The sequence below is a fragment of the Chanodichthys erythropterus genome, chromosome 21 (assembly GCF_024489055.1).
Source record: "Chanodichthys erythropterus isolate Z2021 chromosome 21, ASM2448905v1, whole genome shotgun sequence".
Classification (NCBI taxonomy): Eukaryota; Metazoa; Chordata; class Actinopteri; order Cypriniformes; family Xenocyprididae; genus Chanodichthys; species Chanodichthys erythropterus.
The window spans coordinates 21,425,435-21,441,146 of NC_090241.1; the positions used below are offsets into that span (position 1 = coordinate 21,425,435).

The 15,712-nt window shown below is 39.5% G+C and overlaps 1 protein-coding gene across 8 annotated transcripts in view; it reads left to right on the forward strand.

Moving 5' to 3' along the window:
* The window catches only part of kank4 (KN motif and ankyrin repeat domains 4), a 56,344-nt gene that overhangs the window by 18,735 nt on the left and 21,897 nt on the right, over positions 1–15,712 (forward strand). For 4 of the 8 annotated variants that reach the window (XR_010893478.1, XM_067374381.1, XM_067374388.1 and 1 more), the window contains exon 2: positions 1,711–1,790. The exons of 2 other annotated variants lie outside the window; for them this stretch is intronic. Coding sequence is in view for 4 of the 6 variants with exons in the window: in XM_067374381.1 (XP_067230482.1) it covers positions 1,711–1,790 (80 nt within the window). In the remaining 2 variants the exon portion in view is untranslated. Of the gene's footprint in view, positions 1–1,710; positions 1,791–14,292; positions 14,516–15,441; positions 15,577–15,712 lie in introns of those variants that run through there. 2 more of the 8 variants (XM_067374382.1, XM_067374385.1) reach the window with 2 other exon arrangements.

A 15,712-nucleotide genomic window follows, 5' to 3' on the forward strand; every position in this document is an offset into this window, starting at 1 on the left:
TAGTGGGAGCAATTTGGCCACATCCTCAGCAGCAGAGCACAAACAGCCCCCAGCAGCAGATCTGCAGAGTTCCAGAATGTGCCTTGTACACACAAAAAAGATCCTGTCCATTTAGGAGACAACGAAAAGAGCTTGTTTTCTTTCTGTCTTTCTCTTTTTCCTTCTCTTTTGTTCACTCAAACACACAGCAAACCAAGCAGCTTTCTGTTGGTCAATGTAGCGAATTTGAGTGTGCAACTTGAACACGAGCGAAATCTCTGCAAGGACCTTTTTCACTTTCATGCAAAAATCTTGATTGCTCAGATTCATAATGAATGACTAGATTTGTCTGTGAATTTTCACCTTTACGCACTTTTAGTCTAGTTTTTCAGAGCACAATTTGCACTGGTATATTGGTTCACTATGTATATCTTACATTTTTTCTATGTAAACTAAGTTTGTTGATAAAGGGTTAGTTCACCCAAAAATGAAAATTCTGTCATTAATTACTCACCCTCATGTCGTTCCAAACCTGTAAGTCTTTTGTTCATCTTTGGAACACAAATGAAGATATTTTTATTGAAAATTGAGATTTCTCTTCCTCCATTGACAGTCTGCACAACTACCACTTTGACACTTCAAAAAGTTCATAAAGAGATTGTAAAACTAATCCATATGAATGGAGTGGTTTCATCCAAATTTTCTGGAGAAACGGTCAATTCATATGATGAACAGATTGAATTTAGGCTTTTATTCACATATAAACACTGATCAGCGAACATAAACAGAAGCTCAACCGAACCTGCTTGACGTGCAAGAACAAACCTCATTGGTTCTTGCAGAAGCTCAAACGTGCTGCATAAAACACAAGAATGAACTGTCAACGGAGGTGCAGAAATCTCTCAGATTTCATTAAAAATATCTTCATTTGTGTTTCAAAGATCAACGAAAGTCTTACACGCTTGGAACGACATGAGGGTGAGTAAGTGATAACAGAATATTAATTTTAGTTTACCCAAAAATGAAAATTCTGTCATCATTTACTCACTGTCATGTTGTTCCAAACCTGTATGAGTTTCTTTCTTCTGCTGAACACAAAAGAAGATATTTTAAAGAATGTTAGTAACCAAACAGTTGACGATAGCCATAGACTTCGTTTTAGACTAGTATTTCCTTAGTTTGATTACCAACATCTTCTTTTGTGTTCAATAAAAGAAAGAAACTCATACAGGGTTAAAGGGATAGTTCACCCAAAAATGAAAATTTGATGTTTATCTGCTTACCCCCAGCGCATCCAAGATCCATTGATGTCCTAAGACACGAAACGATCGGTTTGTGCGAGAAACGAACAGTATTTATATATTTTTTTTACCTGTAAAACACCACTATGTCCAACTGCATTCAGCATTCGCTTAGTGAGGTCTGATCGCACTCTGACAACGGCAGTGATCTCTCGCTCATATACTTTAATGGGTGCTAGACATCACTTCCGTTGTCAGAGTGCGATCAGACCTCACTAAGCGAGTGCTGAACGCAGTTGGACATAGTGGTGTTTTACAGGTAAAAAATTATATAAATACTGTTCTGTTTCTCGCACAAAACGATTGTTTCGTGTCTTAGGACATCAATGTGTCGTCACGAGCCACAGGGTTTAATTTGGATTTGTCTATGCAAGGTTTTTCGACTCTTATTAATCCAAGTTTCCATTCACTCCCATTATTTGACTGACAGATGGCAGCGGTTGGAGTTAAAACTCATCATTTGTGTTCTATTGAAGAAACAAAGTCACCTATATCTTGGATGCGCTGGGGGTAAGCAGATAAACATCAAATTTTCATTTTTGGGTGAACTATCCCTTTAACAGAAGAAAGAAACTCATACAGGTTTGGAACAACTTGAGGGTAAGTAAGTGATGACAAAATTTTCATTTTTGGGTGAACTATTGCTTTAAGATATAGAAAGCACTCAGATTCAGCCTGAAAGTTAAAGAAACCTGCCATGCAAATTGTATACAGTGTATTTTTTATCAGTCATTTTTGCTGTTACTTGATTTGTAGTGAATATGGAGCGATAACAAGCCAGACAGTACATGTAAATAAGCAATGCTGTCAGAGGGCACAGTTCATTTTCGTTCACCCTTCAGTGTATTCTTACTGTATTCTCACTGTGGTTTAGTTGCTTGTAGACTAATGGGGAAATTATATGCTGCAGAATGGCATCACCTCCATTATAAATGTGGGTGGGTGGGGAATGTTAGAGATGTTCATCTCTCTCACTTTTTGGGAGAAAATCAATATCCATGTCTTAATGTGCCCATAGTGGCCCCAGACTGGATTCTAGTTTCCAGCCAATTTTACTTTAAGTATGGAAATTTTAGTATGAGGTTCAAGGATCATGCAAATTTAATGAGATTGATTTCCCTGAAAAGTAAAGTCTGTGGCACAGTCAAAACATTGCTCTTTTCAGCATCCCGACCAGCCCAAAACAGTAACATTGATCCATCTAATGGCATGAATTTGGTGGTGGCTTTGTTTGGCTGACCAATCTGTTTTGCTTTTAAAACTCATTTTAAAATTATTAAAACATTTATTTATAATAATATTTTAACAGTATGTAATTTTTTTGGTAACGGAGTGTCTATTTACACTAAGTTCAAATAGTGTCCCTTGTTGGCAAATGCAATTTACACTAGCGCCACCCACCAATGTCTGGTCGGGCCACTCAAGTTTTAAAAAAGACGCACAGAATTCAATGTCTTCAGTGGTGCAGTTGTGGTGAGTAAGACTCAAAGACCTGGCTTTCAACACGATCAAGCTCGAATTTTCAATAAAAATGAAATGGATGTATATGAAATGGAAAATATAATCATTTACACTCTGATATTATTGCATCCTGTTAATGTAAAAAAAATACTGAAGTGAAAATAGTATCTGCCATTATAAAGTATAGATAGCATTTAATTACTATTTACTCTTATTGCAAAGAACAAACTTTTACACGGTGTAAAAAGAATCTAGCATATCACTGTTACATGTGTGTTGCAGGAAAGCAGACGAAGAAGAAGATTATTCCAATACGAGGGTTTATTAACATAGCACAGCAAATGGGTAGCAACAAACACACCATACGTAGACGAGAACCGACAATCAACTGAAAGATACAGGGAGTATAAATACACAGGGAACATAATGACAGACACCTGAACGTAATCAGTAACCAAGGAGACTAACTAGAATGCAATTAAGACTAAACATAACTGGAAACACACAGGAATGAAACTAACACCAAACATAACATAACCATAACAGTACTCCCCCCTCACGCCGAAAGGAAAAGTCCAGCAGTGGAGGGAGGGGGTTTTGGAGGTGGGCGAGGAGAGGCTGAAAATGGGTAGGAGACTGGAGGATATGGCAGAGAGGAACACTGAGGCGGAACTGACGGAGGGAGGAGCCAAGGTGGAGTCCTAAACACACTCCTGGGCAGAGCCTGGGCAGTGACTGACGGCAGTGGAGCGGAATGATGTGGAGACCCAGATGAAGCCGCAAGGACGACCGCACAGGAAGACACTGCAGGCCTGGAGGACCGAGGTGACGTCGTCGGCTTGAGAGACCGAGGTGGAGGCGGTGGTCTGACTGAACGGGGCGACACCGGAGGGAGCGAGGACCTCGGTGGAACCGAAGGGAAGGAGGATCCCGGTGAAGCTGGAGGGGAGGAGGATCGAGGCGCAGCCGGAGGTCCGGATGTCCGCAGCAAAACCAGGGTGACGAGAGACCAAGGTGACACTGGAGGAACGAGAGCCCAGTGGAGCCTTAGTGATGGCAGACAACGGCGGAGCTGAGGGAGCGGAAAGCCAAGACTGATCCGCAGGGCTGACAGGTTGAGGTGGAGAACTGGGCCCGGAGGCCTGAGGTGTGGCCAGGTGATCAGCATCCCAGAGCCACGCTGGTGTAGAAAGAGCCTGAGAAGAAGCCGACGAGCTGGTTGGGATCAGCGGCAAGGGCGGAGTCGAAGAGCTAGGAGACACCAGTGGGGCAGAGAAATCCAGAGAATATGTTGGAGTCAACGGAGATGGAGACAATGGGGTGGGCAGAAAATTGGGTGGGATCGCTTCATCCAATATAGAGAGTGTTTTAGAGTGCAGAGGAAAGAGCTTTGTGGAGAAATTTATGAGCCAGCCCTCCTCACCTGGCTCATCTGAGAACTGCTTCACTGGAACTGACTCCTCGATGAATGTTCCCAGCCTTGGGACGGGTGTGGTGACCTGCTCTGGCTCCGGAATGGACTCTGTGGCTGGCATTAACTCCGGGCATGGAGAGGGCTCAAGCTCGTGGTCCATGGCGGGCGCTGGCTCGGGTTCAAACTCCGTGGCAGGCATGGGCGTCATCACTGGAATCGCTGCGGGAGGTCTCTCTGTCATACCCAGACACTCCGGGCTGGGATGAAGTGTTTTCTCTGGAGCAGGCAGAGAGATGACTGCTGGAGGTGTTGACTGTCCTGGGGAGTCGAAGATAGTGGTGAGAGAGGAACCACAAACCCACAAAGCATAGTCGACGAACTCGATGAAAGGAAGGTGATCCTTGTTCAACAGCAGCATCTGGGCCAGAATATCATCCATCCCGCTCCAGAAAAGCTGTTTCAACGACTCATCCCAGCACGCCTCGTGATAGAGCTGCAAATACCCCTCCACATATTCCTCCAGAGACCGGCCGTTCTGTAAAGTGTTGTCCTCATAATTCATTCTGTTTGGTCAGTTCTTCTGTTACATGTGTGTTGCAGGAAAGCAGACGAAGAAGATTATTCCAATACAAGGGTTTATTAACATAGCACAGCAAACGGGTAGCAACAAACACACCATACATAGACAAGAACCGACAATCAACTGAAAGATACAGGGAGTATAAATACACAGGGAACATAATGACCGACACCTGAACGTAATCAGTAACCAAGGAGACTAACTAGAATGCAATTAAGACTAAACATAACTGGAAACACACAGGAATGAAACTAACACCAAACATAACATAACCATAACAATCACTAAGAAAATGCTGCTATTGTCACTTAAATAAACAGAATATATACTGCTATTTTCACTTAGTGTAAATAGCATCTATCGCTATTTGCCCTTATTGCAAATAGCTGCTGTAATCTATTGATATGAATAACATAATTATACATAATTTCTATATTGAATAAAGAAATTAAATAAGATTTTTTTTAATTCTTGTCAATTTTTTGTCTTGTCAATATGAACAATACTATAATAATTTTCTATTATATAATATTATAACTTTTATATAATTGTTTTTGCAATGTGTATCATATAATTATCTATTTTATTAGTATAGTTTTTAACAGCATATAATTTTCTTAACTAAATATTTTGTCAAGTGTGTTTGTATAATTCATTGCAACTGAATTGTGTTACTTATTTTGCCTTCACTGTAGTATCATGCAGAGTGATTAAATAAATATATTTTTCATGACTGTGTGAATTTGAACCATCCCACATTTCTGTGTAACTGCCAGCTTCTTTTCCATTCCAATTACTTATGACCAAATCTATGCGAGATACTCTTGACAGGGCCACACAGTTTTATTGTTGTGGTCTCTCTCTCTCTCATTCTCAGACTTTCCCATTTGTCTGTATTCTGGTCTGGTCCAGACATGGCAGTTTGAACACAAACAGCCTGAGGTTCTTATCAGTCTTTCTCACACTGCACTCTTCCCCAGGAAACCCGTTCAAACCTCACTTTATCGTACGTTCAGCTCTCCACTCCTCCCTCAGCTCCAGCCATTCCCACAAGCATACGTTTCACATTGCCGCTTGCTCCCCTCTTTATTTAAGATGTTACCTTAGAACTGCACATCTTTTAGCTGACTTTCTCTCTCCATCTAAATCTCTTTCACCAGAAGCAATGTCTGTCTCTCTCCTCTCTCAATAGCTCTCTCGCTCTGTGTTCATTCATAGTTATTCCGGTTCATATCTCTCTGCCTTTTTTCTCTTTTGTGCAAGTCTGTGTTAGTCACACGCCAGAGTTCCTTTCTTTCCTCCCTTTCCTTGAGGGTCTTGAGATTTCACAGTCTCAAGACTTCATCACTGTCAAAGTTTGCAAGCATTTTGCCTATACTTTCATGTTTCATCTTGGAATCTTTGGGAAAGTTGTCTCCTTTATATTAGTAATAATTTCAATAGCCCTTTTTAAAGTTGGCATGAAACAGAAGTTACAATAGTTTTTTTTTTTCTTACATACATTGTTATGTATATCTGAGTGAAACGGATTCTCGGACAAGAAAATAATTAAGGGCGGGACTTGATTTTGTATTGGGGATTTAATTGGATCGTTGGATTGTTGTGGTTTGCTATCACTGTAATTTCATGTGAGTGACAGCTTGTCATGCCCACATGCCGGAAAACAAGTGATTTGAGAATAAAATGGATTTTTCCAAGAGGGAGGGGAAGTTATTTTGATAAAAAATGATGAGGACAAATAAATAAAAAAAAAAAAAAAATGATGTGCATGGATAAATTATTTATAATAAATACTGCAGTATTCCTTAAAACAGAAACAGAAACATGGAATAAAATTAACATAACTTTTTGGGGGTTTTTGAACTTTCCTTGAACCTTGGTTTTTGTACAAAAGTTCATTTTACTAGCCTCTAATCTAGCAAGATGCCAAATTTACAGTCTCAGTAAATAGGAACACATTTGATGCCATTTTTGATGTGGGAGCATTTGATCTGTTGAACAGTTTGGTCACCCTCACTCCAGCCAAGGGGGGTTTTGAGGTTTACAGCAGATGATGAATAATACCATATAGTTTGTAATCTAATCTACAACGATGCTCACATAGCTCACTTCACATTGTGTGAGAATTAACATCAGTTCCTCTCATGCCTTGAGAGAGCCGCATGACACAGATGCCAGTGTGCAGTGAAGCCTTAAGGAGAGAGCAGAATTTGATACAGGATCGTGGTTAAAGCCAGCGGAGGGCATTCACGGCTCAGTGTGTTGTCACTGTAGTTAACATGTTTTTCACTTTCTACAGAGAGTTGAGTCACTTGAAGTTGATTACTTGATTTATCTGAATTTTAAGTATGAAACAACCAAACATTAATCTATTCACTATCGCTGAGCAGAATGGGTGTTGATCGTGTGTATATGATTGATGACTACCACTTTCCACTGTATGTGGTAGATAACAATTTCCACATAAATGTAGACTAAGTGGAAATTGTTAGCTAAAATAATCATGTGGTTGGCACCCCACCCACTGCCCGGCCCTCCCTCAATCTTACAGTACATCTTGCATCTCAGAACTGGAGCTGGACCTGTAAATCCCCCACCCCTTGCTATCCATTTTTTTTTTTTTTTTTTTTTTTTTATGGCTAATTTGATTATGTTTTCAGCCACTGTTAAAGTGTACTACTCTCAGGTCCATTCAACACATTTTAATATCTTTTATATAATTCTGAATTCCGTAGATTCAAAATCAGCACAGAAAATGCACTGGGCCTGAAAAGTCATAGTATGGCTTTGCTGCTAGCATGCTAATAAGTGCCATTGCTCACTAACAGTTCATTAGCTAGCTAGTATTATCTTATAAATCAGTCTTATAATAAAACAGATGATATATATACTTACTATATAGACCCCTTAATTGCATACGTCACTGTCACGTCACCGCTCTAGCTGGAGGCAAAACATAAATAAGAACTAATAGCGGGCGCGTTAGAGGTTTTGAGGTTTTGACTTTCAAAATGTCATGTTGTTGTGTTTTTGGCTGCCAGAATAGAAGGAACAGGACTTTTGGTTCAAAAATGAAGTTTTATCAGATCCCGGCAGACATTCCTTCACAGAAATCAAAAAGATAATTGTGGTTGAATGCAATACGGCGTACAGACTGGACGGAGACGATCATAAATAATACTCGTGTTTGCAGTGCACACTTCATATCAGGTAAAATAATCGATGCATATGTAATGGTGTGTTGGTTTTATCTTGTACAAATCAGCAAGTTTCTGTTTTATAGGTGAAAAGTCGCCAACTTTCAGCGCACTAGCTAGCTTAAATGTTAAGCAAACATACAGCGATAGATATGTGTGCCATCCTTTGAATGGTCTCTTAAAATAATCCACATTGCTAGCCATAATCATAGTTAGCCCAGCGTTAGGTTACATTAGACAATAAGCCTTGACAAAATTCCCCAAACCACCCAAAAGTCATTCATATGTTGTCTAGGAAATATCCTAAACTTAAGTTAATTTACAAAAATAGCTGTCACGGTCCTGCAGAGTCAGTGACTGTACATATTCGGACAGTTCTGAACCTTCTTCTGCATCTATGTTTAATAAATCCCTCCTATAACATGCTAGCTTACGCTTGTCAACATTGAGTCCAGCGCCTGTTTTTGCCTCCAGCTAAGCCCCGCCCACCAGGAAACGTTGCAATGTTTACAAACTTTTAAGGGGTCTATACACTACTTAATTTGGTTACATCATGCCATGATGTTAAATTATGTGAATTAAATTGTTTGTCTTGTAGAAAATGCACAGGACCTAGTCATAGCTGAACTGCAACAAGTAACATGCGCCTCTATTTTTACTCTGTATTTTGAAAACAGCTGCCTGAAAAATTTGGTTATTCTCTAAGTAAAATGATAATACAAATTGGCAAGATAAGAACAAAAATTCTAGCATGAACACATCTTTTCAGACAAGCAGCATTTTCATATACTGTACACAGTATTGTAAAGTTTCAGAGCTGCTGCAACAGTTTACAGTTTGTGTTTACTGAACTTATGTTTTTACAAGGGAATGTGTGTGGTCTGCATCATTTATCTTTGCAGGAGGCTGCTGTTTCTGTTGGAGAAAAATGTTTGTCTTGGCTTAGATTATATCTGTTGTTACTGTTGCATTTTATTAGCATTATTTGCACAAGTGCAGGTATAGCCTCCATTTTGGCTCTCACAGTATGTTTTTTAAATGATCTCTATCACTCTGAAATGTATATTATTGTTGTTTTTAGATTACTTAGATACTTAGATAGTAACAGCTATTATACTGTGTTAAAAGGATAGTTCACCTAAAAGTGATAGTTTTATCATAATTTATCCACACTCATGTCGTTCAAAAGCTGTATATATAATTTCTTAGTGTTTTTTAGTCCATATACTAAAAGTCAGTGGGGTTCACTGTTTGTTTTTTAGCATTCATTATTGATACATTGTTGAAACATTCTTCAAAGTTCCTTCTTTTGTCAAGACAATCAGATTGAGATGCTGTACAAAGCAACTAATCATTAATTGGTTTGCTTTTAAATGCCATTTATGGGTGGGTTTATATGAAATACTATACTAAATTAATACATATTCATGGAGGAAAAAATTATTTAAATGAACACTGCAAAAAGGCAGCATAAAATGTGATCATAGTTTCTCATTGTGAGTATTTTGCAGCCATGACTGAATAAACAGCCTCTGGGCTGTCCGTGCCATCTGAGGCTGAGACTGTTAACACTATACATGGAAAAGTATGCTGTAAAATGTGAGTCTGACATATGTTTGGGCAGATATGATATCCTGTAGCTTTACCGGACCTTGAAATAAATAATAGATAGGGCCATAAGTTTCTCAAGAGTGTGTACACAGCCGTGAACTGTGTAAAGATGTCGGCTTTAATGGCTGATAAGGATAGCTGTGTTTTGGTGTGGGGTATTTATGTGACCTATTTTATTAACAGTACTGATATAGATTGCTTATATGCTCACTCTCACTCTCTTTCCTTTAGACCCACAGCCAACAACCACTCTAATGAGGGTGTGCATGTTTGTGTGTATTTGACTGAGTGCCAGCTCGTGTGTAAAATGTAGGGGGGTCTGAGTGTGTTTACACACATTTTCCTCTAATTCAGCCAAGAGACAGTCTAAGGAACAGCGGGAGCAAATATTCTGACATTTAAAGATTAAAGTAACCATGAAATCCAAATTGACATTTCTTATTTTTTATGGAACATTGCAGTATTTATAATAAATTATTTATCCTTGAATGTCATCATCATCATTTTTTTTTTTTTATTCATGTGCCCTTGCAATGTTAATTCAAAATAACTTCCCCTCCCTCTTGCAGTGAAATCTCAACTGCATCCGAAAACTTAGACAGCTGACTTGTTGCCTCGCTGCCCAATGACTTTGCAGGCAGCGTTTGCGCACGAAGGCACCTCACAAAACTGATTTCGGACAGACTTCTGAGGCAGCATAACAGTTTAATGATCTACAGCAAAATAGTGCAAGATTTGGTGATAAGTAAGCAAGTATTTAATTACTACAGTAGTAATTTCTCCCTAGAAATGACATCAAAAGTGTAAAACAATGGTCAAAAACGTACATTTACACACAAACTGACCACCAACCGCAACTTTCAGATGTCATCTTTATGTTTTAGCTCAACTGTCAAAAAATGGAAAGCACAGGATTGTGGGATATCAAAGGCAGTTAAGGATACATCTATGCTGCCTTCAAAAATTGATCAGATGAAGGTTTCTTAGGTAGCCTGGGTGCCAGCCCGAACCCCGCCCACAACATTTTTTGGACGGGAAGTTCGGTCTGGACTCGATCTATTGTGGAGTAATTATGCTCGGCTCCCAGAAGGTCGAGCCAATCAAATTGCCAGGGCAGGCTTTAATCGATGATGGACAGGCTATCTGCGGTTACGTAACCACCCACGTCATCAAAGAGCGCTTGGGGAGTTTGATTGACAAGCGATCTAACCAATCAGAACCCCGCATCCGCCATTTTGTCCAACAAAGCAGTCAGGAGTTCGAAGATTAACATCGGTGGAGTTAAACTTGAAAAATTGTGCATATTGACGTCTTTCCGCGTTTGAAACAACATTCATTCTCATGTTTATTTGATGCTATAAATGGACTAGTAGGAAGAGATGATCGGTTCACGAGCCTCTTGAGCTGAGGCGCTACAGCAATCTGTCACGATCATGGTCACAACACATTAAAGAGCCACAAAACGGTTTTTATTGTTTGAATTTTTTAATAACTACACAGTTTGAAAGCTGGGACTTTGTTTAATATCATAAGTAACCTGCTCTGTCTCGTCTGTCGATGTGTTGTCAGTTTCTTCTTTGCTCCGCGACGTATTTTCCACTCTGTGTGGCGTGACAGCGCCACAGCTTGTCGGACAAAGCAACAGTAACTAAGGGGGACGAGTCTTTGCAAAAGGTCAATTAGTTTACAACAATGATGGCTGTTGAAGAACTGAGATGTGTAGATTCCGCCATCGCGTCCGTTATAGAAGATATCGACAGCGCATTAATTTTAAAAGAGGAACAGAGGACCGCGATCAAGGCATTTGTCGATGGGAAAGATGTCTTTGCCGTCCTTCCTACGGGATTCGGCAAAAGTTTGATTTATCAGCTGGCCCCGATGGTCGCTAAGAAGAGTTCTGTTGACAACTATGCGTCGCTCAACATACGTCACTTACTCTGTAGCTCTGATTGGTTGTAGGTCTATCCAATTGAGGTCTTTCCTGGATCGGTTGAAATACGCCCCCAATAATCAAAGCCCAATGGAGCAGTATCAGACTCATATTCTGACTAGAATTGAGTATGACCACGTCAGGCTATATCTTAGGACTCAGGAGACAGGAAGTGAAGCTAACACTGGATTCGGACTTGCCTTGATGCCTTCCTTGGAATGCTTCCTCCAAAGGCAGTATTTTTCAGTTTTCAGATGCAGCCCTCATCTCTTATCAGATGATGTGTTTGCTGGAATGAGGGCGGGACAACCTGTCACTCACATGACATCACAGCAATAGCAATAGCAAACCACAACGATCCAAGCAATTCCCAAATGGACAAGATCAAGTCACTCCCTACATTTTTTCTTGTTCAAGAAAAGACAATCATAGCTTCTGTTTCATGCCGACTGCATAAAAGATCTGCTGAAACTCACAATACAGAATAAATGTCAAAGATGCACCTCACCAAATAGCTTCTCAGTAGATATAAAAATATAAAAATCACATTTACAGCATGCCCATGTTTTTGGAAGTGTGAATGTGAGGTTGTCTGTCTGTATATGTATCAGAGAGAGTGAGAATCCGTGGGTGAGTGTTTTGTATGCATGTTTGAATGCTCGCTTATATTAGTGTCTGCAATACCACGGTCAACTGAAGTAGGAAGAGCACTTTATGGCTACAGGGTGCATTTCACTGCCAGTATACGCTAGATATGCTGAGCACTCAACACCTCCTCTCTTCAAGTCTGCTTTTAATCTGGGCTCTGACACTGGACGATGACTCAGTCTGGACACAAGTAAAATATGGCCATGGCAGGGCCATCTCAATTCTGTGATTAGACAAACCTCTCAAGCACATTGCAGAGCTGAATAGCTTCCTCCTTAAGGGGCCACTTCAATTTGTTTGCTCCAAATGAAAAAGGCAAAAGGAGCACTCCATAGCAGAATCTGTGACAAGAATACAAGCTAGCTTATCTGTGGGATCATCTAAGGCATAATAAGTACCATGGTTTTTTAGACCTTTATAAAGGTAACATCATGGTATTCGGAGCCATGATGCTAGTGATATGATCATGCAATGTAAAATATAAAGATGTGAGTGGACATATTAGCCATTTCCTGTCAGTCTAAGCTTTTCTCTTTTTTCTGTTTCTTTTGTCACATACTAAACGAAGGATGATTAAAATTCCATCACTCACTGCCATGTCATTCCAACCTCATAAAACTTTCATTCATCTTCAGAACAAAAATTAATTTAAAAAAAAAATTCTCATCATATTTGCACATCTATTTAAAGGCACAATATTTAAGAGTTTTGGATTAAAATATCCAAAAACCACTAGAACAATGTTATATATTTTGTTGACTTGTGTACTTACATTATCCCAAATGTTTCCAACAATGTTTAAATCCAGAGAAATCAGCTATTCAAACCAGTGTAACAGACCGTGTCATTGTCGTCATTCGCATTACCCTCGATTTCCCTCGATTTAGGCTATATAAATGTTTATTTGTGTTCCTAAGTTGAACGAAAGTCTTATGGTTTTGGAATGGTAGTGTGAGTAAAGGATTACAAAATGCTCAGTTTTGGGTGAACTATCCATTTAAAGGGATAGTTCACCCAAAAATGAAAATTTGATGTTTATCTGCTTACCCCCAGGGCGTGGTGACTTTGTTTCTTCAGTAGAACAGAAATGATGATTTTTAACTCCAACCGTTGCCGTCTGTCAGCTGTATGGGTGTCAATGAGAATTCCATCTATAAAAGTCAAAAAAACATGCACAGACAAATCCAAATGAAACTCTGCGGCTCGTGACGACACATCGATGTCCTAAGACACGAAACGATTGGTTTGTGCTAGAAACCGAACAGTATTTATATAATTTTTTACCTCTAAAACACCACTATGTCCAACTGTCCAACTGGGTATTGTTTTAGAGGTAAAAAAATTATATAAATACTGTTCGGTTTCTAGCACAAACCAATCATTTCGTATCTTAGGACATCAATGTGTCGTCACGAGCTGCAGGGTTTCATTTGTTAGATTCGTTAGATTTGTCTGTGCATGTTTTTTTGACTCCTTCCCATTGACACCCATTATACAGCTGACAGACGGCAACGTTTAGAATGTCAAATCATTTGTGTTCTACTGAAGAAACAAAGTCACCTACATCTTGAATGCCCTGGGGGTAAGCAGATAAACATCAAATTTTATCCCTTTAAATGCTTAAAATCATCCCTTTCTGTGGATGGTTTTTACTGTATTATTGTGTTTGAGGGTTGAGAACTGAATCAGTCCTGTTTGTAAATGAATCAACCACTGTTTTTTTTAAGCAAAACATCCGCTAGAATATTTCATTCTAGAACCGGACATTGCTGTTTCTCTCTAGAACTCTTATGAATGTGCAAAAGAGAACGAGGAATGTCATAATTTTCAGTGAATAACAACTTAAATTGCTCCTCACAAAACACTGATCCAAAAGAGTATAATATATAATATTTTATGTATTTTTATGATGCTTTTTTGTCATTTTGGCTTCATTAAATGTAATTTTATTAAAAAGAGTGACCAGGTTATTCTTTTAAAAAGTCATCTTTCGTGTTCCACAAATGAGCAGCTGTTCTCCTGGCTGAGTCACAAGTGTTATGAGAAGATAAGTTGTGGTGGAGATCTGGTGCATTGTTAATGGTTAACCTCCACCCAGTACTAATGATTACACTGCTCGTGGCGGGACCCATGCCACACACACACACACACAATTTTGACATTACTGGGGCTACAGGGAGAGAAGGAGGAAATTAACTTCAGCAATAAAACACAACTTTTTAAGAACAAGTTATTGAGGGAGATAGAGTTATTGAAGGGGAGAGAGAATGTAAGGACGAAAAATACACGAGAGAAAGAGGGTGAGAAAGTAAGAGACCTCCCCTACATGGGTCATTTCATTGGAGGCATTGGAGGCCGCCGTCAGTTCAATTCTCAGATGGTCTGTGTCAAAAGGTGGGTAGAGGGAGTTACTGCAGCAGTGGACTGAACCTTCAAAAGAGTATGAGGACTGTTTTCTCACTTTTTTCACTCATCCTTGATGCCTTTTCTTTCTCATGTTGTGTTTTTCTTTTCCTCCAGGACCAATATCTCATCATAGTAAAATAAATTGCCTGTCCAGTATCTATGCACTGTAAATTTTCTGATTACATGAAGAAACAGATGAAACTGAGACACACTAAATCCAGAAGAACTGTGGCCGTGTCTCCGAGACACTTCAAGAAAGCTTCTTGCAAAGCTACCTAAAAAACGATGCGCAAGTGTACCTGGACAAAAGCTGTTTTAAATGCAAAGGGTGATCACACCAAATATTGATTTGATTTGGTTAATAGAAGTTAATTAATATATAAAAACTATTTATGACAGTATTTCTGAAAACATCCTCATTTTTCAGCATTTTTGCCTAAAACTTCTCACAGTACTGTAGTGTTACAGGTTGATTTCTTCAAGTGTCTTGGAGACATGGCCACAGTTCTCAGTATCATCTGTTTCTTCATATAATCACAGACACATTCGATGATGGTGAGATCAGATCTCCATGTGGAGCACCGGCTGTTGTCAGACTCCTTGTGCATACACAAATCACTGGATTATTAAAATTAATGACAAAATGAATGTTTAAAAATATTTCCTACTGACACACTACAGCAAAAGATATAAAAAACTGGCTTCAAACCCTTTTTGGGGGGTGAAAATACTGACGTGCCTAAGACTTTTGCACAGTACTGTATATATATACATATACTTACGTTATCAGGTTGAAGTTCAAAGAAAGGAAGGGATGGGTGTTGCATGTTTTTGGTAGACAGGAGGGGAGCAGCGTTCACGGCACATGCTAGGTAAGAGGAATTCCTTTCCTCCCCCACCTCTCTCTGTCACTCTGGGGCTGTCTCTGTTTCTCCCTCTCCCTATCTGTCTTCCTCTCCTTCTCTTTCTCTCTCTCTATCATTTTCCATCTCTCACGAAGATGCACACACACTTACAAGCTCTGGGATTCATGTAGCACATTAGTACAGGTGAGAATCTCAGCCTGTCATTGCGCACTGTCTTTTTTCATGTGCTTGCATGCGTCTGTACATACATGTGTGCTTGGACTGTGTCGCTGGGTTTTTAAATGACTCTGTTGCTGCTATTACTGCAGTGCAGGAACAA